This window comes from Pyrus communis, chromosome 6 (genome assembly GCF_041283825.1).
Source record: "Pyrus communis isolate YQ-2024b chromosome 6, ASM4128382v1, whole genome shotgun sequence".
NCBI lineage: Eukaryota > Viridiplantae > Streptophyta > Magnoliopsida > Rosales > Rosaceae > Pyrus > Pyrus communis.
The window spans coordinates 10,388,682-10,415,303 of record NC_142570.1 but is presented as its reverse complement, the minus strand read 5'-3'; the positions used below and the strand labels follow the sequence as shown (position 1 = coordinate 10,415,303).

General features: G+C 36.8%; 3 protein-coding genes across 5 annotated transcripts; all 3 read right to left on the bottom strand.

Annotated features, from left to right (window-relative positions):
• Positions 1-2,676: 2,676 nt before the first annotated feature.
• On the bottom strand, positions 2,677-5,741 carry LOC137711520 (AT-rich interactive domain-containing protein 2-like). The gene is made up of 2 exons (XM_068450759.2): positions 4,471-5,741; positions 2,677-4,006 (listed from the first exon to the last, which is right to left on the bottom strand). The coding sequence occupies exons 1-2, from the start codon at positions 5,350-5,352 to the stop codon at positions 3,137-3,139; spliced, it is 1,752 nt and encodes a 583-aa protein (XP_068306860.2). The 5' UTR covers positions 5,353-5,741; the 3' UTR covers positions 2,677-3,136.
• Positions 5,742-14,170: 8,429 nt separating this feature from the next.
• On the bottom strand, positions 14,171-17,923 carry LOC137710758 (serine/arginine-rich splicing factor SR45a). Of its 3 annotated transcripts, none has more exons than XM_068449880.2 (7): positions 17,638-17,923; positions 17,004-17,026; positions 16,809-16,892; positions 16,583-16,694; positions 15,823-15,972; positions 15,072-15,135; positions 14,171-14,551 (listed from the first exon to the last, which is right to left on the bottom strand). In XM_068449880.2, the coding sequence occupies exons 2-7, from the start codon at positions 17,024-17,026 to the stop codon at positions 14,343-14,345; spliced, it is 642 nt and encodes a 213-aa protein (XP_068305981.2). In that variant the 5' UTR covers positions 17,638-17,923; the 3' UTR covers positions 14,171-14,342. The 3 variants fall into 3 exon arrangements, with proteins under 3 accessions (XP_068305981.2, XP_068305983.2, XP_068305982.2); XM_068449882.2 differs by having other exon boundaries at positions 14,171-14,545; XM_068449881.2 differs by having other exon boundaries at positions 17,004-17,069; positions 17,638-17,781.
• Positions 17,924-18,810: 887 nt separating this feature from the next.
• Positions 18,811-25,696, bottom strand: LOC137710728 (beta-adaptin-like protein B). The gene is made up of 15 exons (XM_068449838.2): positions 25,440-25,696; positions 24,611-24,808; positions 23,836-23,949; positions 23,419-23,669; positions 23,149-23,284; positions 22,854-23,033; positions 22,630-22,722; positions 22,310-22,521; positions 22,150-22,213; positions 21,834-22,013; positions 21,443-21,535; positions 20,644-21,065; positions 20,155-20,344; positions 19,872-20,075; positions 18,811-19,333 (listed from the first exon to the last, which is right to left on the bottom strand). The coding sequence occupies exons 1-15, from the start codon at positions 25,524-25,526 to the stop codon at positions 19,034-19,036; spliced, it is 2,724 nt and encodes a 907-aa protein (XP_068305939.2). The 5' UTR covers positions 25,527-25,696; the 3' UTR covers positions 18,811-19,033.
• Positions 25,697-26,622: the final 926 nt, after the last annotated feature.

The window sequence follows — 26,622 nt, the reverse complement described above, 5'->3', positions numbered from 1 at the left end:
TAAAAGATGAGGTATGAAAGTGTCATGATACCAATAGTTGAGGTAGTTTTTTTGTACTTTACCCTAATTTTTTCTTAAAGTAACTTTAAAAAAAAAAATGTAGACTATTCAATTTAATTTTATGAATATTTTAACCTAAAAATATTCAGATTCCGACAAATATTGAAAAATCACAAAAACGATATCATGAAAATCGTGGAACACTATAAAAGAATATGAAACACATAAAATATATATTTTTTAATTAGTCTAGCCATTGGATTTAAATTTGAACCGTTAGATCTTTTTTTAAATCATTGGATTTGATCGTATGAAATCTTAGCCGTTGGATTCAATGAATTTATAAATATAAAACTAAAAAAAATACATATATATGGTGGGCCGACCCCACTACCCAGGGAGAATCATAGGCTAAATTTGTCACAGAAATGAGTTTTGAGTTAAAACTCATATTTGCCCCAAGGGTTGGAGCAAGATAGGGTAAGTTTAGAATATAAAATTTGAGTTTTACTCCAAGAGTTGGAGTAGGTCTTAAGGGTTGTTATTTGATGCAGCTCTTCTCATGCTAAACCTCCTATTCGTGGACTTTTACATATCGATTGACGAATTATAAACCTACTCCAACTTACTCCAACCATTAGACCAAATATAAATTTTAACCCAAAATTCAATTTTGACGCAAATTTAGGCTAGAATTCCCTCTTAATTGGTGGTATGGCCTACCATATATGTGTACTTTTTTTTTTAGTTTTATATTTTGAAATTCATTAAATCCAACGATAACAAAAAGATCTAACGGTCCCAATTTAAATCTAATGGCTAAAATAGTTTAAAACAAATATTTTCATGTATTTCATATTCTTTCATAGTGTTCCCCGAGTTTCATGGTGGTGATTTAGTGATTTTTCAATATTTATCGGAATCTAAATATTTTTAGGTTAAAATATTCATAAAATTAAATTAGGATAGTCTACATAAACTTCTTCTTAAAAAAAAATTACTTTAAGAAAAAAAAAATCCTAAATTCATTGTTTAGTAATTTCGGGTTTAAAATTTAACTCAAAAATATTAGAGCAGAAAAACTATTAATGGGTTAAAGTCTAAATTTTTTTAGTTAAAACTTTGAGTTTTAACAATAAAGATAAAATAAAGAGTAAAGTGAATAGTACCAGAATTGACTTTTTAGTGTAAAATGTGGTTTTTCATTAAACTGAACAGTACCGCGAACTTTTCGTTAAAACTCAATTTTTTTTATTTGGTGACAATTTATTTGATTAACTAGCACTATATGGAATTTTCAAATTATGAAAAGTTGAGTGGGGCCACCTATCCCCAGTAGCCACTGGCTGCTTCCGTCCATACACGTGAGTTAGTTATACCGCATGCTTGATATTGCAATTCAAAATGTACCAACAAAAATGAACTGTTAGACAATTTGGTAAACAAAATATTGAAATACCAATAGGGAAGGGGAATTGGTTAGCAATTTACTGGTCTTGTATTACAAGGAATGAGAACCAAGATTTTAGCACAACTTATGTAAAAAAACACTACATACACTTGCAAGCTTAGGGAAAGTTATCAACAAACAACAAATTTGACATCCGAAATCTTTACGTTAAACGTTGCCATAACAACTAGCTTCGAGATCGTTTGCGGGCATGGACACGATCATGTCCTGCATCTGTATAAACCATGCTTCAAAGGGAGTAGGTACTGTAGAATTGTGATAAACATTACAGGATGAATTGGGTAAGTCTAGCATTACTCTTTTAAAATCTCAGCTGCATTTTCGCAGCTTAAAAGCTAAGGACTGGTTTGGTATTACTATGCTTTGAAAAAAAACTGATTCTGCTGTGCTGTGAGAATAAGGTCATTTTTGTTGCTTCATGTTTTCAGCTTTTTTTTACTCAAAACTATGAAAATAATCTGTTTTAAGTGTTTACCAAACATCTTTTTGAGTTCAGTTTTTTTTATACCCACTTTTATAAAAGCACCTCAGTACCAAACCCAAATTAGAATGGAGGTAGAAGAGACGAGACGGCAAAGGCTACCATAGATGGAGGTAGAAAAGTGTGAGTTAGGATCAGAGATGATTGTTGGATTGAGTTTCTAGGTTGACACTTTTTTAATTAATTATTAAATTAATAAACCTATTTCTAATTTATTTTCAATTTAATTAGACTAATGAGACCCATTTATGTGTCGCATGATCACATAACAAATTTTTTTACAAAACTGTGATGCAAGGATGACATTGATTTGCGACAGCTAGAACTACATTGATCAACAGATTCACGGCACCTGCAGCAAGATAAACCAGAGTTTTCTTCAACTCAACTCAACAAAGCTTGAACCCGGTATCTAAGTTTGAATAAAACAGAATCCATAAAACCAAAACAGTTTTGCAAATAGGGAATTCGAGATCTCCAGTATACCTAGAACGACTTCTCCTAGTCCTCGACAATGATCTCAACGGGCAGCCTATGACAGGTGAAGGAGAGGTGCATTATGTTTACACATACATAGCTGCAAATAATATACGTGTATCACGGTCACCTATCATATTCTCACGTTGCAACACCGATAACTAAGCCTTACCGGCCGGCATGTTTGTGTTGGAACAGAGAGAGAACCAAAACGAGAATGGCAAAGACAAATCACTGAAACTGAAACTGAAAGGCAAAGGGTCACAACATTTAATTCTATATGCTAATTTTTAGTTTTTTAGAAAGAAAAAACCTGTCAGAAGTTACAAAAAAGAAAAATGGTTTTCTAAAAACGAAAGAAATGCCTGAAAACTTGGACAACTCTGTCTCTTCCTCTCTTGTTTCCCAATCTACTTCTATAGTTGTATCCAAGGTTATAGAACCTGGTATAAGGTACAGTATCACGATGCATCCATCTAAAAGTGTAGCATGATTCTTCAAAACGAAAGCTGAAGACAATTGTCGAGTACTAACAACATTCTTCGGCACATTTCATCAATTCTACCTTCTGGCCTCACCACCAATCCCACCAGGCCCGCTTCCACCATGACACACACAGCCCTCAAAATTGCATCACCATTTGATACGTTAATGCAGTGGTTCAAACCCCAGTCCGATTATCTAACTCCCTGGGACAGAATTTATACCTAGTCGAAATCAGTGGACTGCTGGTTCAGAGAACATGGTAGAGAATTGGCTGAAACCTTGCCTATCTCACGCCTAAAACCATTACTTAGAGATCCCAACTCTGTTACGTCATCATCACTATCAATGGTTTTTGGAGTTGCACGATTTTGATAACTTCTGCGCTGGACAACAAACACATTGAAGTAATAGCTTACCAAGTCTTCCCTTGTTTTTCTAAGAAACCACTTGGATGCACTATCCCAAAAGGAAGAAGAATTTGAGGTATTTCCCTCAAAAAAAGGAGAATTTGAGTGATTTAACTTTACCAAATCCTTGAATCTCTTTTCTTCTTCAGCTGTCCACCGAAGAGAAACTTCCTCACCCATTCGATCAAATCGCCAATGATAGAACAAGGAACCAAGCTCTCTCTTCAATTTCATCCTAGCCTCAGTAATGTGAAATCGGAAACATGCAACAGAACCTGGAAATCCACAGCCACACTTATCTTGTCTTCCTTGGCCAATAAGATCTGTTTCACTAAGGGGGCCGTCTTCCTCACGTTTCAAGGGCCATACCCGTGTGCCTAGCCATTTAATATCACTTTCAGAAGCCACCCCAGTCCATTCAGGGACATCAGCTTGAGCATGAGCGCCTATAGAGACATCCTTTTCGTGGGGATTCTCCTCAGACGTTGCATCAGTGGCCAATAAATCAACTTCTGCAGGAGCTTTATCCATAGAATCATTTTCCACCTCTTTTTTATGGCAACAAGGGCATGATTGAGATTTAACTGAATGAGGAAGCCTTTCACTGCATCGAAACCTCCCTGAGCACTGGCGACCAGCAACAATATTATCTTCGTACAACAATGGATGCATCTTTAGCTTCTTCTGCAAGTTTAGACCATGATCTGTTTATAAAATTGAAACTAATTTACTTTCATACATGGATATTCACAGTTCCGGGAAATCAAAAATTGGTGCAGAAAAGGAAAAGGAAGAACATAGCTAGACAAACTTAATGAACAAGAAGCACCTGATCAAAGAGTTCGGATATTGCTGAATTAAGTAGGGTTGAGGTGTGAACTATCTGGAAACCTGTTTAGGTTTGTAGCTATTAAGGTGGATGGCGATATCATATTGTGGAGGTTAACTTACTCGAGGCAGAAACAATGGCAACTTATCACAGGGGATGATATTCATCATCTCATAATTTCATAGATAAATGTTACGGAGCAAGGAGTACACTCGAACGATTAACTATACTATGCATATAAAATTCAAGAAATGGCTGTAGTCAAGAAGCAAAAGGAAAAAACATTTAGGGAAACACACAAACAAACAAACAAATGTACCTGCTGGAGACATTCTTCAGTCTTTGAATTAACATTCCTTCTTATCAGCAATGCCTCCTTTGCTCTAAGTGCTTGGACCCAGCACTCGTCATCGCTCCTATGCTCTTTCCACTTTGTTGGCCCTGGTATTGCTCCAATTGAAGGATCATTTGGTTGCTTTGCAACCTGGACTACCCAATTTAGCATTCCTACCAAGTATTCTCGCTTTCTTTTACGATCATTTTCTTTTTTATTGAGACTAGATAGTGATATCAAAATATCACTCTGATCGTAATTACAAACTTTTTCGTCATCATCACCATTGCATTCTCCAGATACTAGATGAACCTCTCCATCACTTTTGCCCTTCCGCTCTGGCCAACCCGACAACAAACCTCCAAACTCTCTCACCAACTCCGAAGACAACGGATGCAAATCCCCATTTCCCGAACTCCTAGTTTCACAAATCTCCCTAAACCATTTCTCCAGCTCATTCAAATATTTAAAGTAAATCAATTTCACAGAACACATTGCTTCCTGATCAAAACCCAATTCATTGGCAACAAAAGACCACAAAATGTTCTTCGAAACCGAATCAATCCCACCTCTATCTTTCACCACACAGAACAATTTGAACAAATCAACAGGTTGCCTATCACCAATCACTGCTGGGACAGGCCTAACAAAACCACCTCCATCACCAATTTCCTTAAGAAAAACAGCTAATACTCGATTAAATATACATCTTAGCCTACCCATTTGATCACCCTCATCAAAATCCACACCATCCTTTACAGAACCAACATGATTGGTTTCAGGAAAAACACCATTTTTCTGACATGTGTCATTAGTTTCGACGCAATCTGAGACAGACCCAGCGGTTAAGGATGACCATCCTGCCATGAACTTCGATTTGACTAATGAAAACCCAACAAGAATCTTTGTCCCAAAAGATCAAAATTCCAAACAACAGAAACAAATGATTTCAAATTTTGGGCAGAGGGTGTGAGACCCCTTGCCCTCTTTTATTTGCAGAGTGTTGTGGAAATGTCGTTTGTTACCTGGACATTTCTGGGTTGCTTCTTTTTGGTTTTGGCTTCGGAAAGCAGCCACCTTTGCGAATTTGCAGAAATGCGGAGGCGGCAAAAGGGACAAGGGGATGAGCAAGGACAGGCAAGAATAACGTTGGAATTGAGGAAATTGTCGAAAAAATGATAGCGGGTGACACCCCGACAGTACCAGGTGGACTCAAAAATTTGCTTTGGACAGAGATTAGATTACGCGCACACACATATATATAAGCAGAGGGAGGAAACAAATGTTTATACTTTATTGAAAGCGGAGAAAATGCAAAAGAAAAAAAAAAAAAATTCTTGAGAGAAACATTTCAATGAATCTAATTTATAGATTTTTTTTTTTTTTTTTCTGGCCAAAGAAATAGAAGGTTGATTTTGAGATATATGTTTTCTGAAATGGGTGGATTTATGAATTAGATGGGTCGATCTAATATTATCTATGTCTTTGTATCTCGTTGGTTTAACTGACATTTAAAATTTTAAATAACCATTGATATGAATATACGATGTGAAAGCTATTTACGTTTTCAATTGTACTCTCGTTTTCCAATTTAGGACTATAGGCATACACTTGCGCTAAGACGCGGGAAGGATTAAAAGAACGTGCATGACATGGCGCTGGAAGAGCTCTGAGAACATACTCAAAATTAATAAATATATTTTAAAAATATAGATCTGCACGTGATATAGAAGGGTTGATATAATCTACCAATATAGTAGATTAAAAAAATCAACTAACTTTTAGTTTTGTGATATTTCTTTCAATATAGGTCCTATTTTCGAATCACCATTTTTAATTTATCCAAAAAAAATGAAAATTGCAAAAGGGAGAAAATAGTTTTATGAATCTTTCTACAATTATTTATTTTTAATTTGGGAAATTGGTTGTTTATGTTTTTTATTTGGCTTTTCAAATTTGAGTATATGGTATTATGCAATTTTGTAAGATGCATTATTGAAAGTTAGTGATTGTGCTAGCATTTTTTTTTTTTTAACAAAAAGATTTTATTTAAAAGAGTAAAGCAATTAATGATACAAAGCACAAAATCTATCCAAAATGGGAATAATATTATAAATCTTATGCAAAAAACAAAAATAGAAATATATTTATTAATGGTTGATTTGCATAAAATTAATAAAAAGTTACAATGTTAACAATATATCAACAACATTTATGTTAATTATGAATAGGTCATCCATGTATTGCGATACTTAAATATATTTAAAATAAACGAAAATTATAAAATATGCCACTACAACTAGCACCCAATTCGTCTAACACCCCTTTCTCATATTTTTAAATATTTTGGAACAGGTCAATACAGATTTAGACATTGCAACCCAATGTTTGTTTCCTGATTGTGTTTGTTACATTTGGATTCAGACGCTATGTTGCAGTGTCCGTTTCATGGTTTCGTTTGTTTTTCACCACTCACATGCCTCCTACGCTTCACACCTTGCGTGACTCCTAATTTTTACATTCGGTTTCAGAAACCACAATGTAGTATCCGTTTCCTTGTTTTGTTTCTTTACATTTGGATTCAAACGTTGCGTTGCAATGTCCTTTTCCTAGTTTTATTTTTCCCATCACTCACACGCCTCTTACGCTTCACACATCGCGCTAGGGGTGGGAACTTGGAATCAAAACAAACCAAACCACACGTAACAATTTGGTTTTTGCAGTTTTGAACCGGTTTTGGTTTGAAACCGAACCACAATATGGAAAAACAGTTTAGTTTCGGTTCTAAACATCTAACACCGCACTGAAATTGAATTGGACATGGAAAAATAAAATAAATACTTAATTTAATACCAATATTAGGTAATTTATTTTGTTGACTTTCTTTGTTTTGTTTTTTCAATGTGTTTTGTTACTCTTGTAGGCTTTTTAAAGTTTATAACAACTAATGTAATTTGACACACCCCGACCTAGAATGTCCACTAGGACTCCAAATCGAGTTGTGCTGGCCAACACCCAGAGGGTGAAGAAGGCATAAAGTATAGTGATGTGGAAAATGTGAATAAATTTAAACCTAAAAGTACCTAAAGATAAGAGTGCGCTGTGAGCGGGAATGAACCAATTTCACATGCGACGTCTGACAAGGTTCTAAAAAACGCTAGGCGCTAGTTAGGCGGCGGGCTAGCGCCTAGTGCCTAGATGGCTAGGCGGGGTCTAGGCGGGCGCCTAGGCTGTCTAGGCGGATTTAGGTAAATTTCTTGTATATCTTGTAAATAAGTGCATATTGACACTTACGAAAAATTATGCTTGTATGAAATACATAAATAAAAGAATAAAAGAATGATAAAATGTAAATAAAATATCTAACAAGTCCAGAATTTAAAAACATATTAGGCATATACATTTTAAATGACTATATCTAATTTTTAAAGATTAAAAGTAAAAATCTGGTTAGGTGGTTCATAATAAAAAGAATTCTGAAAAGGTGCATATGCATCCTTTCCCCTATCCATTCCCAACATCCCACGCCTCAAATCAGCCAAGACCCATGCCTCACATCAACCAAGACAGTCAGAAACTCCCAACCAAGGAGTCATTTTGACGCCTTGAAAACCGGAATTTTTTGTCTTTTTTATTCTTTCCTTTTCATCATCCTCTTCGTCTTCTTTCCGTTCCCTCTTCTTCTTCTTCTTTTTTCCATTTTCCCTATGTAATTTCTCCCTTTTTTCTTCAATTGCTCTACCCAATTCCTTATCTTCTCCACCTAATTAAGTTTCTCGTTTCCTCTCCCTTCATTCTTCTTCGATTGCTCCACCTGATTCCCCATCTCTCCACCTAATTTCCATCTTCTTGCTATGTATAATTTTCCAAAACCTAATCATGAGTCCAGTCAATTTCCTCAAGCACAGCGAAGAAATATGGGCTTCCAGGTCAAAGTTCTCGTTTTTTTTCCTGCAATTGCACTATTATTCTGATTCCTTCTACATATCTCTCTCACGTTTGCTCTTCCCTCATGCTCTCTCGATTTCTTGGTCGTCATAATCGTGGTGTAGTGAGACGGAAAATTTTAACAAAACCATCGCAGAGGCCACTTAGCTCGACGCCTAGCCCGCCTAGGCACCACCTAATACCTATGCCGATTTCTTGAACGTTTTTGAAATAATCGAAGCGGCGGCCCGTAGCCCAGTGCCTAGGTGGCCACCCAGACTGCATTTTAGAACACTGCGTCTGAGTATAAGTAAAGTACAGTAGTGTGGGTAAGGATTATACCCTTAGACGTAGCCACCTATACTAAGATTTGCCAAGAATCCTCGTCGATGCGAACTTTCAGCAGCTAAAACTTGGAGGGGTGCAAAAACAAAGGTGAGTGGGCCTGAAACTAAAGTTTTTAATAAAAACCTTTTGAAAACATTATAACCCCTTACCGTAAAACCCGTATAATTTCCCAGAAAATAATAATACATACGTATATAGAAATCATGCTCGAGAGTAATGAAAACCAAGTATATGCCATGTCATTATCTCAGCAGTAAATATGTAAGCTAGGTGATATAAATCAATGTAAAAGTGATATGCTAGCTGAAGTCACCTAATGTGACATGTACGGCTGAACCTATTGCTCATCAATCCAGCCGGAGTCACCTAATGTGACATGTACAACTCTAAACCTACACACGAGTCAGAACCACCTAAATGTGGTGTGTATGACAGGTTGGGTGTAAATAAGTACGCTCAAGTGCTATGATCACGTGAAGGCTGTGCGAAGTATCGCAAGTCACCTATGAGTCGGAACCACCTAATGTGGTCTGTACGACAGGCTGGCACCTAACTTGGATCCTAGCTAAGCGTGCGGTGCAGGAGGTGAACGATCACATGAAGGATAGGCCCTAGCCACGGCCGGAGCACTAACACTGGGGTGCAGGACAATGAGCTCTACGTGCATCAACTCATAATCAACTACCATGCAACCATACCGTCAATATATACTCATATGAACTTACCTGGGCCTCCGAAGTATCATGCAATATTATGCAAAGTTATACTAATGCATATGCTAAAGTGTAATGCAATTGACATGGCATTTAAAAACATAAATCCATTCAAAACAATTTCTGGGAAAATGAAAAACATATATACGTATATGTAGAAAACCAAAAAGCCCACTCACCTGAAGCTCGCGTTACAACTCCCTAGCACAAATATCAAGGCGTCACCAATGATCGGCGCCTAGAATAATTATCAAATTATGTCTTAGACTTCTTATCAATAGAACATATAACTTACATATCCTATTCGGGAAGATCCGTACGTCAGATTCTCAATCCGTAAGTTTCTAATATCCTCAAATATTACGTTTTATAACGTAACAAAGTTTGGTGACGATCTAACGGTCGGATCGTCGATTGCTATAATAATCAAGTGGCGAACCTTAATGAAACTAAGTTCAAATGACGGAAATTCGCCAATCGGACTTCACCAATGGAATCAGGGTATTAAAATTTAGACTAGGAAGATCAGGGGAAGTCTCGGCCCATGCGTCGCTGCAGGTGGCGGTCGGCCGTCCCGACTCGCTGGAAACTTCAACTATTTCTAAAAATTCTCAAACTTCATAGAAATGAAGATCTCAGTGAGTAGAGCAACTTTCATATCTGTGACCAAGGCCAATTTGGCCAGGAAACATCACCAATTCCCCTCGATCCGCCGAAAACCCCATAAAAGGTGAGCTTCAATTCTCCTTCCTCGATGTTCCGCAACCCCTAAAACTGATTGGGCTTTGTTCCATGGCTCAAGGGGAGCCTAATGATGGTGGTGGTGGTCGAAGGAATCACCTTCGGGAATGACGGATCGTCGTCTAAGACCGCCGGACCTATCCACTCAGTTCTTCACGTAATCGAGTCTAATTTCTTCCATCTTTCCATCTTTGGGTGGAATTGGTAGAAGGAGGGTCAATGAGTGGTGTGGTAGGGATGGATTATTGCTATTTGCCGCAAAAACGACGGAAAACCAGCGGAATTAGCCCTGGGTTAAAACTGAGTCGTGCGGGTTGGCTAGTTATAACCAGATTAAGGTGATCCGGTGCATTCCCTTTCTTTCCTTTCCCCTCCTTTCTTGTCTCCCCCATTGGTCACTTCCCTTTTCACTATCTTCCTTATTGGCCGGTTCTCCCCTCCTTTATATTTCATCTCCATCGCCCAACTTTTCTTTCTTTAAATCTGGGCCACACACGTGGCTGTCCAGATTTGGCTCCAAAAATCTGGAGCTTTCTAGAAGTAATTAATTGACCATTTAGTCCATAACTGCGTTCGTTAATAACTTCTTCGTTATAACTCCAAATTGCGTTCCATTTGCGTCCACGCGTCCGTAGCGATGAGTACTACAAGAATATGCCAAGAAAACAAACCTTATGTGACACGACATGGCAGTCAACAAAAGTCAACACTTTGCCTCGAAGGGTATTTTTTGTAAGTTCACATTAAAAAATCATAATAATTGGGGACGAGTCGTTACATAATTTGTATTGTTTATGTATTTGTATTTGTAGAGTTGGTCAAATTGAATTCAACTATCACCTCTCTTACTCTTAATCCACAACCAGAACAACAAGCTCCAAGCCAATCTTAAGCTTCTAGTTCACAAGATTCAACAGTTTTCCATCCATCGGTTTCATTTTCACAAGGTGTATGGTCTTCCCAAGTATCACATTCTCAAGCATGTTCACGAGCTCATAGGCCTCCTACGAAGAGTAAGTGTCCAAAAATAAAGGGAAAGAGAGGGGGTTGAACGATGCAATTAGGTTGTACTAATGGCATAAAGCATTTAGTTTGCAAATTGTTTGAAACCGAAACCAAAACCATTTGAAACCGACTCGAACTGCAACCAAATGGTTTGGTTCCATTTCAGTTCAAGCTTCAAAACCGCACTGTAAAAAAATTTGGTTTATCTTTTGGTTTCACCCTAAACTACGTCAAACCAAACCCTACCCACCCTACCTTGCGTAACTCTTGATTTTTACATTTAGATTCTGACACCGAAATTTAGTCTTTGTTTCCTGGTTTTGAATTCCATGTCGTAGAAGTCTCGGCTCTCTCATATCACCATCTCTCTCTTGGTAAACTTCTCTACTTCACTAGACTAGCTCTCCTCTCGGTGATGGCTTGGACGGAAATTTAATATCCTATAACATATTTATTTACCTAATTAATTGAATCAAACCCCATCGTCTCTACCATTTAAAACAAATTAATCTAATCAGTGATTGCTTGGGGCAATTCGAGATCCATGGTCTTAACGCTGTAACATATTTGCAGAACTAAATGATAGCTATAATTTCTAGGAATAAACACAACTTTGAATTTAAAAAAAAAAAAAAAAAAAAAAAGAAAACCAATATTTTTGTTCAATACCCAAATAAAAATTTCACCAAAATCCCCATCACACACCTTCCTAGTGCAATCACCATAGCCACCTTGCTATGCATACAACAAAGCTTCATACATGTTCAACCATCTTTTAGCCTAGTGATACTTCCATGATTATTGGAAAATGTCTTAAATTCGAGTCATCATTTCTAATTTGCCAAAAAAAAATAAAAATAGTTATAGCAAGTTGACCTTTATCACATTGGTGGAAAGGTGTTGAGTTTTTGTATGAGGACGTGAGTTCAAACTCCGTTGATGGCTAATCTAAAATCTAATTTAACAAAATTATCGTTTGAAAAAAAAATTTATATAAGCTTTATAGTTCATTCCAGTGTAGTGTGTTAAAACAAATCTACTAACATATGATATCGGTATTGCCTAAAACGAAGGTTTTCGACAATATTAAGGAGAATCTTAATACTAAGTTGCAGTGTGAAAGGTTGGGCAAAGCAGTTTTTATTACAGGAGGTGCTATTAATAATGTTTTAAAAGTTCCCACCTAGCTCCACTTAGGTCTTGTCTAGGCACTTGGCGGCTAGCCACTACTACGATTAATCTATATTGTTTTTAAAAATAAGAAAGGGCGTCTAGATCTGCCTAAGCGTCTGCCTAGACCCGTCTAGGTCATGACTCTCACTTAGACAGAAAATAGATTACTTCCATTTTATATTTTATTTTCTCAATAAATTGAAAAAAGATTTATTGGATACTTTGATGAACACTCATTCTATTTTTATCCCCATGTTTTCAATATGTTAGTACTTTATAATTTATGTAAGATTCTCAAAGGCATTAATCACTAGTCGGACGGGGAACTGGGGCCTAGCACCTAGGCTACTAGGTGGGGCCTGGGCAGATTTGAGTAAACTTATTATATCGTGTAAATAAATGTATGTTTACATTTAAAAAAAATACATAATGAATTGGGATACATAAATTGAAAAATAGAATGACATATATATTAAAAAAATATTAAAACATACTGAAAACATGTGGAACCAGAATATTATGATTGTTCATCCAAGTATTCAACAAATTTCTTACAATTTATTAAAAAAAATAAAATGAAAAATAAAAGTTAGCTATTTTCTATTTAAGTGAAAGTCGTGACCTAAGTGGGTGCCTAACAAGCGCCTAGATAGGCTAGGCAGGCGCCTAAGTAAGTTTAGGCATCATTTCTTAATTTTCAAATGCTTAAGGATTAATTGAGATGGTGGCTAGCTACATATTGCTAAAGCGGTTTTAAAACAGTGAATTTATGTGTCATTCTATTTTGCAATTTATGTATCTCAATACAATTATGTATTTTTTTAGGCATAATTAGACATTTATTCATGTTATATAATACATTTAATTTAAAAAAAGAATCGCCTATGTTCTAGGTCAGTGCCCGCCACTCGACTAGCGCATAGTGACTTTTAGAACTTTGGCTATTAAAAGTGGTAGGATTGCTGAGTCGACTCATATATCCCAACTCGGTGAGAGGAATACACACTTGTTCGATACACATGATCAATTGAAATGAAGAACTCTCAAATTTCAAAGTACATTGAAGGTGAAAGTGAACGATTTTATACATGGAGAGGATTAAAAGAAGATTAGCCAAGAAGAAAATTTATCCCTTCCTTTTTTTTTTTTTTTTGGTTGAAAAAAAAGAAGGGATGAATTTTCCTACTATTTAGAAGAGAATTAAAATAGATAAGTTTTCTTTATGGGTAATTCATCTTTTATATTCTAGGTGGTCAATAATTTTATAACTTCTCCCTTCCGCATACTTTTAATTTAGTAAGTTATTCATTTCAATCCAATTATGTATACCAAATGAGCCCTCACAATCTTAAACACGAAAAGAGAGAAAATCTATAAACAAACGCAATTAGAATTAACACTGACGTGTGTTATATCTATTCCCACGTGCAAATAGAAGAAGCTCTCCAGCATTCACTTTCATGTTTTGTTTCTTTATTTAAAACGTATTTTTAATTTGGACGTAATAATCTGCAAAATACATGAAGAATTGCCAAAAAAGAAAAAAAAAAGAAAAAAGAAAAGGTCTAAATAACATAAATGAACTTGAAATATCATAATTGAACTTGAAAACTATATGGTTGATTGTCATGGTGATTAGTATTCTTTTTTAACCCACTACGTTCCAAATACAGGCTTTACCCTCTCACCTTAGTGTATTTTAGTGTCAAATATCGTTGTAATAAAAAGAACAGCGTTATTAAACTTGAAAACGCATATGTTATTTCAAATTTAAAGGATTTGGGAATAAAATGGAAGATGCATACAACTTGATTAAGAATACGAACACAATACACAAGTACAACAACATTGGAGAAATACTTGGTCAGAATAATACTAAAGATCCCAAAACCTCACACCAAAGTGTAAAACAAATAAATGCAAGGGGACGATTAGAAATTTGGATTTTCTCTATCTAGGGTTTCTGCCCCCTGACAAGGAGCGTTCCCTGCGCCTCCTGTACGAGTGCGAGTGTTCATCCGCCCTCCTACCATATGGAGAGCGCGATCTTCCTCGGCGGTCCCTGGGATAAGGATCTCTGTCTTGCAACCTGCGAGGTGAATAGCTTCGAGATCGTCTATGGTCATGATCACGATCACGGTCACGGTCACGTCCTGCATCTTTATAAACCATGTTCACATGAGATATGAATACTGTGTCTGGATCCTACATCAAAACTAGCATCTTCCCATCTCAAAGGAAGTTGGCACTCTAGACTTATGATAAATGGGACATGACGAAAAGGGTGAGGTGACATTGTTTTTCATACCTCGGCTGCATTTTCAGGCCTTAAAAGCGTGAGGTCAAAGAGGAAACATTTTTAGTGAAAATTAAATCAAGTTGTGCTGAACAGGGAAGGAAATTTCAAGAGGACCACATTCCTCCATCAGTAGCCCTCAAACAAAGCATTATACTAGACTCTAATCCAAAAATTAGGTATGGTGAACTCGATTGTACACCCGAAATGTAGATCGTTCAGATCTAGAGGGCCACGCACAAAATAACACAGTAGACCTTCTGTGGTAGTGTGTAAAAGGTTACGGGGAGAGGAGTGACAAAAGCTCTATGTGAGGGTTCCAACCCAAGGCCAGCAACCATGTACAATTGCTAAAAAATTATAATACCGATCCATGTCTGTACCTCGTTTATCTCTCAAACCTTGATACCTTCCGGGAGTTGGAGTCCTCCCTCGTTTCCTTTTTGCCTGCATATTTAACAAAATGCAAAATGACATCACGGAAGATAAATAAGCGAATAGATTAATCAAGGTGTGAAAAAAAAGGGCAGATAAACAAGTTAACAATCTACTCAAAACAGTCCATATGCAATGATTATGATCCACACAATTGGAAGGTCCACAGCAGTGCATTATCGCATTTTTAACGTCACCTTCCTAATTGTATACCAAGCCAACGGCATGCCTTGCTAACCTTACCGGCAGCAAGGAGCTTTTCTGTCCAACTTCCAACTTTTATTTTAATTAGATACAACATATAGTTCGGATGGATTACGTAGGAGAACCCAAAAAGCAAATGTGACAAGAAGAATTTACCATGCCTCTAGGGTATTAAATATTGTGGTTAATAAGCAACCATGGAAAACGCTGTTGCCAACGAAAAAGAGGGATAAAGGGCATACAACCCTTGGCAAAATAGTTGAGTTTGTATCGATGATTTTTGAATGTCGACGCAGAAACCCATGTCGTGAAGGGGATAGTTTTGACTGTTTAGAGCTTAGACTGTGAATTCGATGAAGCTACAGTGACCAGACCTGCTGCCAAAACTTATTAGGCAACATTTTTTAAGAGGTAAAATCTTCACAAGTAAAAGTTTAAACAATTCAACTGCATACTGCACAGCAACTTTCTTGATCATTTGACAGAAACTAATACCTTTTCCACTGTAATTAATCGACCTTCAAGCACAGACCGATCCAAATATTTGATGCAGCGTTCTGCATCCTCAACAGTTTCCATTGTGACAAAGCCAAATCCACGGGATTCTCTGGTGCGAGGGTCTGTAACCAGATGGCAGTCAAGTACCTGAAACAAGAGCTCATATGTGATTCTCTCGGAATAAGATATGTATTAAGGCTCTCAAAAGATAATTACTTTCCAGGTTGACATGAAGCTATAGTAAACATGGAGCATGAGCTATTCTATGAGAAGTCTAATAAAGAAAGGACTACACATTTTCTAGGTACAAACATAAAGTTAGAAGCTAGAACAGTTATTTTTATCAATCAATAGTAAGGCTTCACTTGAATATCAGGACTAAAGTGTAAATGGAAGGGAAGCCATTAAATTGCCACAGATGTCACCCTCTTCTTTAGAAGATAGAACTCAAAATTATTGCTTCCTTTCTAGGGAGATCCAAGCATAATAGGCTAGTAAGCTACATCGGAAACAAGGTACCTATCCAGTGATGGGTAGTTAGCCTAACTTGTATCTAAAGTACTCGTTATAACAATCTCCCAAGTTGGCACTTTCTTTCCTTGTAAGATATTTGTGCTTTGCAGTCATTAGAACTGCAAAGCACAATAAATTACATCGACACAAAGTTGTCCCAGGGTAAGTTGTATTGTATAAGTTATCATTCTCATATCAGGTGTTCCCTATATGATTTAAAAACTAGATGTGCAATAACTCGTACCTTCCCCTGTTTATTAAAAAATTTCTCAAGATCAGTGGAGGTAACCCTTGTGGATAAGCCTGTTACATACAAGTTGTTTCCAGGATTGGATGCATCGACAGATTCATGGCTCCTGCAGCAAGAACAACCATTCTTCAACTCAACTCAACAAAGCATGAACCCAGTATTTAGGTTTGAATAAAACCAAAACCGGTTAAATATAGGGAATTTGTGATTTGCAGTATACCTAGAACGACTTCTCCTAGACCTCGACAATGATCTCGACCGGCGGCCTCTGACGGGTGAAGGAGAGTTGTGTGGCGAAGCAGACCTAAGTCAATAATCACCAAAATCAATTGAGAAATTGTGGGACTAATATCATTGATTCGTTATTAAGTGAACAAACTTGCAATTCCAAATAGAACTTAAAACGGATTCTGACCTTCTTTCTCTTGGGTATGGCATCTATGAGTAGACACAGAAAAACAAGTATACAACATTAGATACCCTTCAAAAAATATTAAACATTCAGTATAATGTATCAATATAGCTTTCGGGAATGCGTGTGTACATTCATACATGCATACAACGAAATACGGGCCTCCAACCATATATTCATTTCAGATTCTAATCCGCGGCGAATAATATACGTGTATGAATTACTGATAATTTGGTTTCAGATTCATAGATTAGTCAAATAAACAGCTTCATTAACTTATGATTATCATTACCTTTACTTTCTAGGACGTGACTAAAACCCAAAAATACATAATTCAGCTATAAAAGTTAAAATTAAACTCAATGGAAGGCATAATTAAGTCACAAACACATATTAGACAACAAAAAAACCTAGAAATCTCATAGTTTCCTGCATTTTCTCCGGACGTTTTCTTTTGCTGTTAAATTAAACAGAATAATTCGAAATATTCGAACAATTTATGCACGTCTATTTAAGTAATTCAAATTATATCAATCAAAATACCAAGAAACTATCGAAAAATTGATTGGGCAAAAAGTATTAAAGAGGTTGAAATCTCTAGATGGAAATTAGGGGAAAAGATTGGAAGCAGATTTACCTCTGGCTGTGGCTGGTGGAATTGCTGAGTCAACTCGGATGCCCTAACTCGGCGAGAGGAAAACTGCCTCAGACCCGAAAGGGGAGAAAACGTATAAACAAATGCAATTTGGACGATGCTTTCTCAGCTCCCACGTGCAAGTAGAAGGAGCTCCAGCATTCGCTTTCATGTTTTCTTCCTTTTCTTTTACCTTACTTTCCACCTAAAAGTTTACTACTTAGTTTTAATTCTAAGAAAAATGGTAAGGGAATTCTCTTGAAGCGAACTCCTTGGACTCCGTCATCTCATTTTTCATAGCATAATATTTTATTGTATTAGCATAAGAATCATGTCAAAAATATGATATGACCGAGAATTCATGGAGAGTCTCATTTTGAGAGTTTCCTTAGCATTTCTCTAATTTTAATATCTAAACCTTTATGTTAAATGTGATCTTATATCGTATACAATGATAGGACCTACATTTATTAAAAAGTTTCGTAATGTGATTAGTTTTAAACATCTAGATACTAATTACATCGTATACAATGACAGAACCTTCATTTATGTTAAATGTTATCTTATATTGTATACAATGATAAGATCTACATTTATTAAAAAGTTTCGTAATGTGATCAGTTTTAAACTTCTGGAGATTAATTACAACGTTGGCGAACCGCAAAATCAATACCTTTTAAAACATTTGTACTCGCATATTTGCCCCGAGAATGTGTAAATAACGTCAGCCTTTTCATTTTCCGTTTTTTGTCCGCATCTGGTCGTTCCTCAAACTCAAATTAGGCCGTATGAAGCTTACGGGAAGAAAATTGATGATAATACAGCTTGATTAAGAAGGAAACTTTTGGGCTCAACCAATTTTTATGTTTTAAACTTTTGAAGGGTTCCATCAAATCAACCCAGCGGATAGAATATTAATCGAAATATGGTACTGGTTGATGAGAAATTATACAGAAACTGGAAATCCAGGTTTCTACAGCAATAATTTTAGGCGTGCTTGCCACAATCTGCCACCGGCATGGGTGATTTTCAACCGTTGATGTAAATAGAGTCCTGTAATAACGATTCAAAGTCATCCATGAACGGGGCAATTGTCGCTGACATTTTTAACAAGGAACGGAAAATACATTCTATACGCGAATGCAAATTGAACCATCAAACTTACGGTGAAGAATATAACAATTACACACCGAGTTCAAAACCGGTGTATTGAAATATATAAAACCTCAAAAGTCTGAACAATGTAAGGTCAATTCAAGTGGCAATGAAGGAAAGGTACAAAGAATGGCAGAAAGATCAACAAAAAAAAGAAGAAAAACTCGATAGCCACTGCTGAGTTTACAAAAACTAACACAAAAAATATATAGGAGATTCACAAATTTTAAACATATAAACACAATCAATCCTTGAGGAGAGTCTCCATGGCTTCAAAGAAAAGAGGTGCTGTCTCTGGGCTTGGAGTCTTGATCGCAATCTTGACCCCGGGGTTATTCACGACTGTGGTGAGTTCAATCAAGAATGGTATTCCTCGGGGGATTTTTGCAGAGAAATAGAACACGTCCTGGTTGGCATGTTTGCGCTTCGCAATAAAGAACATGTTTGTAGCGGCCAGGCGGTCCAGAGTCACTTCAACATTGCTCAACACAATTCCAGGGAAGTCCTTTGTAATCTCATTTGTATCCGGAAGAGACCTCCACGTCTGCAATGGGGATAAGCATCAGTGTTTTTAAACGCTACAATCAAGACTCGTTTAGTTCACTCAATTTTTTAACTGGCAGTAAATGATCAGAAATTTTGTATCAATAAGTTCCAGACTACACTGCTTTCCGGTATTTTTACCCCCATTTTAACTTCTGTAGCAAAACTTTGTGCTAAAATATTTCAAATTTTAATTTACAACCTGCATTTTGACCCACTTCACCTTCATTCTAACCTAATCCTTCTTTTTAACAAAAAGGAAATATAGCAACGAACCACGTGACCACAGCATTGCTGTAGTAATGGCCCTAATGGAATGCTAGGTGTCCATTGTTGTATCACCTCCCAACCTAGCCCCTTTCCATGTCTAACCGAACTACGCCATTGTTTAAATATATACTTGAATAATATAGTCAATAAACTTTAAAAAGGCAACATAAATTTTCGGCTTGATGTGGGGTCTTATATCTACTAGGTGAAGATGCAAATGACCCTACACTAAAAGTTGAAAGAAAACAGAAGGTGCAAGATGATTTTACCTCAAGAAAATTTGCACGCTCCATTCTTCCATCATCAGTAAAGAAGACATGCAATGAGATTTTATCGTTAAAGTACCAGACTGGTTGTTGACTGTTTTTCACAGCAACCTGCAATAGTGAGCTTGGAGGACCTTGAGACATATTCTGGAATGTAACCATAGGCAAGAGAGTCCCCGCAGATGTCCCAGGTTGCAATTGTGGAACCTAATGGGGATCAAGGTATTTGTATTATAAATTTTTGTTTGGGAAGAAATCTCACTCAATTTACATGTTTAATAACTACCTGAAGGGGTCCAGCAGCTGCAAGGCCAAATGTATTTTTGTTGAACTGAATCATGAACCCATCCAGCGGAACCTGTGTGTTGTTCTCGAACAATAAACTGTAAAATATTTGCCCTTCCCTACGTGTCAACTGAGCACTGATTTGTAAACCTTGACCAGTTGATGCTGGTAGCACGACAGGCAACGGAGGTCTGCAAACAAGGCCAGAAAATTCAATAAGGTTCTTTTGATACTTTACACCGACATTGAACAACGACTATTTGCAGCATCTAAATTAAACACGGGATTCATTTTATCAAACAGTTCATATAAAAGGAGGTTTTTTTTTTTTTTTTTTTTTTTTTGGCGTGAGCTCATACCCACAGAAAAAGACTAAAGCTCACAAAAAAATGGAAACCAAATCACGCATAGCCAGCGGGGTCAGTCCACTCCACATGACAAAGTATCCACCACACAAATAAGACCACTATGCAACTTCCATTGTACTTACCCAGCAGGAGAAGCAGGCTGATCCACAGGGACAATAGCACTATTTTCCAGGCCCATCAGGTCACCAAGTAAATCTGGCACTGGAGCAGGTGCAGGTGCAGGTGCAGGCACACGTGCAGGTGAAACTGGTGTAGGTTGTCTAGATGCAGCATATGGAACACCTGAACTAGAGCCGGTTGGGGATGCAGAACTATCAGCAACATGAGCAGGTGATTCAGAATTTCCTGTTTCGCTACCATAGTCCTCATCTTCAGTTCTTTGGGCTGTGGTCTTCACACGGGTAACAAATGCTTCTGGAGGCTTGTGATACACAGAGGATAACGTAGCAATGTTAGCAAGAAGCTCATCAAGAAGAGATGGATCAATCAGGTTTGAATCATCACTGATCACTGGCTTCTCAGCTAACACCACATCCTTGGCTGCCTGTGAGATAAGAAGCATTCCCATGAGCTCAATACTATAACCGTACAAGGATATGCTATTCTAAATTGTCAAACTATGGTTTTGCAAAGGGTTCACAGCAAGCCATTGTACTCGAGTGGAATATACATGAGCACAATAATGGCAACCAGTAGTAATCTTCACCTAAAATAGATTTCAAACCCCAACCTGTCCCCCCAAAGAAAACAAAAGTGGAAAAATAGATTTGTGGTTATACATGTAAAAGAAAAGGGGCATGCATTAACTATTGGATTGACAGAGAAACAAAATATTATATATCAACTAAGGGGGAGAGAGGGAAAAAAAAGATTGGTTTTTATATTGAGAAAGAAATGGAAAATCATTTTGGCCAAACCCACCTCTGGGTCAGTTGATAGAAGACGCCAATATATGTAGGCCCGATCTCGCAAATCAGGATTGTCTGTTTCCACAGTAGCATTATTTAAAACAACCTGCAAATATGGATCTACACAGTGAGAATTTTACTTGGATAATATCTAGAAAATACAACTATGGCCCAAGTATGCAAGGAAATACTTTAAAAGTGAATAAACATATAACCCTTAGACATTCGCATTCATAGTAAAAAAGAGTGTCGCCTCTTAGGTACTACATTATATTAGAACAACGAAATCAGAACAATGGCTGCTTTAATGATGGTATTCTGCATTCTAATATGTCATTTATGGTAAAAGAAGGAGAACAGAAGCTAGAGAGGATAACTGTGCATGAATAATACAAAAGGAGAACCTGTATCATCTGCTGTGGTCCTTCAGTTGGCTTCTTAAGAAAGAGTTTAACAGTTGCAGTCAGCAATTGCAATTGGACATGAGCAGGCTCTTCAGGGAAACTTTCCAGAAAACTTTCAAGTAGCTCATCAGCATTGTCAATTCGTTCCGCATATTCACCAATTATCCAGATCATGGATGCCTTTTGGGGAAGAAAAAGTGAGAAAGAACATGAGCATGGAAACATGAAGTACAAATCAGAAGGCTTAAGCAGTGAAATATTTTATAGCAAAGCAAAAAGAAAAAACATAAATCTTAAGCTGGGGATACTTGAGTACCTTGGCTTCTGGTTCATCTAAAGTGTCAAGGCTTTCACACAGAGTTGCAATAATGGACTCATAGCTGTAATCAAGATAGCAATCCATTACAAAGTTTGTAAGGGAAGATTCCTTCATCAACAAAATTCAAAATTCAAAAAAATGAAAGCCCATAACTTACGTATTTGGATATCTTCTAAATATATCTTTGATGACAATAATGGCCTCTTGAACTACATAATTTACTTTGATCTTAATAAGCTCCAGTAAAACAGTAATGCACCGCTCAGCTGCTCTTTCTAATTTGATGGCACAGCGACCAATGGCACGGACAGCTTTTCGGACAAAATCCACATCTACTTCGGTAGCATACTCTTTAAACTCCAACAAAACCTGCAGAAATGTTGGAGCAAGCATGATTTTAACTCCACTTTGAGAGGTGACAACTTTCAACCATTAAGGTCTAATATGAAAAAGTAACTCCTGGCAAGATCTACATACCTGGTCTATATTTCGGTCTGAAGCAAGCTTTATCATGATTTCTAACTTTTCCATCTTTACATAAATTGGATCATTGTACTTGCAGAAGAACACCTATAAAAGAATCGAGCGTTATGGGAGCTTGCCTTGCTTACGATTCGGCTACATAGTTGATAACAAGTATCAACTCCTTGTTAAAGTGGATCAAACAACAAGACTCTACACTGAAACTAATTTTTATTTACCTTAATTTCATGAGCGAGGATTGTGGGTCGTCTCTGCACTATAAGGTTGATGTTTCTCAATGCAACATATTGTATCTCAGGCTCAGCAGATAGTAGTGTCACGAGTGGAGGAGCCATCTTTTTGCAAAGATTTCTGACGACATCAGTACTAGTTATAAGTTCCATTTGTTGGAGGATCATCTGCAAGTAAAAACATATGGAAAAGACAAAACAATTACAGAGGCTACCAATGATGATAACTGAAAGCATTAACAACGACATAATGATTCAGAACATTAGAAAATGGAATCCCCACCTTAACAGCTGAAAGTACAACCGCACAGTTAGCATGTTGTAATCGTGGTGTAACTCGCTCTACTATATTTTCAGCTTCACGAGCGTCTGCTGCCTTGTATTTAGAAAGAGCGTCCAATATGAAAACTTGACCCCACCTGAACACTTATCATAAGCAAGTTAGATAAACAAATAAAAAGGATTTTAACAAAAAGCTAACATGATCTAGCCGCATAAATAGTATTCAGTACATAAAAATAATTGAAGTCAGCACTACTAAAAGTAAACATACTCTGTACATTCATTTAAGGCGGTAAGGAGCTTTGACAGAGTGTGACTAGTGATCTCAAAGATGGGTCTATTACTATTCTCTTGAATTTCGGCCAAAGCAGCCACAGCATTTGCTACAACCATAGGATTATTATCAGATATCAAATCCTTGAGGGATTCCAGAAAACCCCTATCCTCAACTAACTCTGCATTTATGTCATAAAGTTTGGCCACACATATGGCTGCTGTCTTCCGCACATAAGGATCATCATCCTGTCATGAAGTATAGAAAACTAAGAAACAAATAACAAGACACAAGCCAAGCAAAATACTTTACAAAATGTTGAAAAGTAAACAGCTGAAGCTGCAAATATTAACAAACTTAAGACTAAGTTCCGACAAGCAAGTATGCAAAAATGTATAAGCACTAAAAATCGACCTTGAGACATCTCTGAAGGGGATCGCATAGATATTCTGTAATTTTATCAACACGAATGCAACCCATTGTCCGGACGGCTAAAGCACGAATCAAAGGATTTGGGTCCTGTGAATCCTGCATAATTGATCACGCAAAACAAGGCAATTAGAACAAAAAATCATTAAATATATGCTTTGTTCATTTTTAACACAAATAGGAATTAAGCTCATCCTTTCCAAAAAGAAAAAAAAGGGTGTGTTCCTATATCCTTTGGAAATGCCATATTACCAATTTGGCTGTCCTCAAGATCATATTTGGAACATCGCTTTGTCAATTATAAAGGCGGAAAATTAACTGAACCAGAGGGGGTAAAGAAAAAAGAAATGATATTACTGACTTGAAACTTAAATATGGAGTGAAAAATCAAATTTCTACTTGCTTTAGCATGATAACATTCTCTTCTTTACAAGACCTATACGTTTAAATTATTAATGTACAACCTTGACCCCTCGCAATTTCAGCATCTATCACATATACTTTGCCCGTTAACTTATAATCAAATGGCTATATTACACCTGTCTTTTCTTCTCCCCTAATTGCAAGCATACAAGTCATCTGTAAAATGTCTTAATTGACCTAACCCGATTACATGGAAATGTGTGGTACTCAAAAACTATGAAAAGATATAAATTTCAAAATCAGCAACCAACATGTTGGGACAGATTTTGAAATCAAGATTTACACCAAAAATAACTGCATGAACTGTAAAACACTGAAGATTTCATAGCAGTTTTACCTTGACAAATGTATTCACCGCAAGTATTGCTAGGTCAGGCTGGCTTTTAGCATAATTTATCAGATACAAATAGACAAGCTTCTTCAGCTCCAAGTTTTCTGTTTGCATGCAATTCACTACATCTGTGAAAAGTGACGAAACATCCTTCCCAACAGTCATTGCGGCGATCACCTTCTTGACCGCATCTTTTCTCTTATCCTGTACCACGCATAAAAGACGATTACATTCTCAACATTTCCGATAAAGCACACCAGAAACATAACTTGGAGCCGAAACAAACACCCAAGCTTATAATGAAAAGATCAAATATGATGGTGCAACGAGCGGTCGTGGTCATTGTGATAGGGAATCAAACAAATAACAGGAATGAACTCATAAACTATGCCGATATCAGAAATGTAAATTTATCATGTAAAACTACAATTCACTGCACCACGAGAAAACGCTCCGATTTTTACTATTATCAGATAACAAACGGAATTGCATTCAAACAAAAAGAGCAAGTTTTCATTTTCGTTTTCGTTTCCATCAGTTTCTCCAGCACCAAACAGAACACAAACCTCATGACAAGTGACACACACACATTCCGTATCGGATCCGCACAATTCCAGAACCCTAAGGTCGCAAGTAACGAAACTCGAAGAAATCGAACAGCAATTTAAGCAACAACTCAAATCGCAAACTAACAGATCTGCTTAAAATCAATCTAAGATTGGCAACGAAACGCCGTAACGAAGAATCGAAAACCTAATACAAGTAGATCACAGATCAATTTGAATATGCACATATGATTGTAGAGAGAGAAAGAGGAGAGAGAGGGGGGGGGGACCTTGTATTGAGAATTGAGCTCCTCTTTGAGCTCAGGGATTTCGCCCTTCTTGGTGGTGGAGAAGTACTTGGAGTCGTGCCCGCTCATCTCTTTGCTCCGGAGTCGTCTCCTCTCCTCTCTCTCTCTTCTTTCTCTCTCCGCCTGCAACTCAATGCCTCAGACCAAAATACTCGTCTAAGAGACGACGACAGCAAAAGAAGAACAAGAACAAAAGAAAAAACCGATGAAAAATTGCTTGTGTTAAATCCGAGCCGGTGGGAGAACTGAGCTAAACCGGCCGGTTTTTTAATTACAAGACAATATTATTCTACTCCAAACTATCCTACGACACCGTTTGCTATTTTGTTTTAACTGAAATTTGCTTTACTTTAAGGATATGGTCAAATTAAAATTGGAAAGTACTTTAAAAGATTTTAGAATTATGAAATGGTAAATTAGATTTTAAAGTTAATATCGTCAAGTTCTTTGGTTTTTTAATATTTAATACATTAAGTTTTTTTCATCTCAGAATGGTATCTGAGGTTAAAATTTTGGAAGTCTCATATTTCAGTTAATTCAGTCGTTAACTGGTGGTGTAACTTTCAAATGGACAATGACTTGACATTATGTGAGGCCTACGTGAATATTAAGAAATTAAAAAATTAAAAAATTTAAAAAAAATAAATTAAAAAATTAAAAAATTAAAACTTAAAAAAATTCAAATGCATTAGTTTCTTTTCTGTATTTTTTATAATAAAAAATATAACATGTTAGTGAAATTACTTCTAGCAAAAGTCCTTATGAAAACAAGCCCTAATCCATTGTTTAGGAATATTTTTTAGAAGAGATAAAAGCACTTTGGAGCAGCATTGGCCCAATATTTTTCTTTATTATCTAGACTAAAGGAAAGTGGGTGGACTTAGTCTCACAATGGGCTAGCAATAATTTGATTCAAACTCACATTTAGCAAGAATCGAACCTAATATCTCTCACTTATAAATAAAAAAGAATATTATTATATCGCAATACTAAGTGACACACTAACCCGATACTTATGCACGAAGAACTTCTGAATAAAAATTTCAACATGTTTATACTGATTGGACTTCACCAGTGTTCAGTGTTCTAAAACGCGAGCTAGGCGACCACCTAGGCGCTGGACGGCGAACCTCCGTCACGATTATTAAGAAATTGTTCAACAAAT

Coding starts and splice junctions, on each gene's coding strand:
- LOC137711520 (XM_068450759.2), bottom strand. CDS start 5,352: ATGGCAGGATGGTCATCCTTAACCGCTGGGTCTGTCTCAGATTGCGTC. Junction 4,007..4,470: donor CTGAAGAATGTCTCCAGCAG/GTACATTTGTTT, acceptor CTAAACTTGCAG/AAGAAGCTAAAGATGCATCC.
- LOC137710758 (XM_068449880.2), bottom strand. CDS start 17,026: ATGCCATACCCAAGAGAAAGAAG. Junction 16,893..17,003: donor CCATACCCAAGAGAAAGAAG/GTCAGAATCCGT, acceptor TTATTGACTTAG/GTCTGCTTCGCCACACAACT. Junction 16,695..16,808: donor TCTAGGAGAAGTCGTTCTAG/GTATACTGCAAA, acceptor TTCTTGCTGCAG/GAGCCATGAATCTGTCGATG.
- LOC137710728 (XM_068449838.2), bottom strand. CDS start 25,526: ATGAGCGGGCACGACTCCAAGTACTTCTCCACCACCAAGAAGGGCGAA. Junction 23,285..23,418: donor GCCTTAAATGAATGTACAGA/GTATGTTTACTT, acceptor ATAAGTGTTCAG/GTGGGGTCAAGTTTTCATAT. Junction 22,214..22,309: donor TTTAGAAGATATCCAAATAC/GTAAGTTATGGG, acceptor TCTTGATTACAG/CTATGAGTCCATTATTGCAA.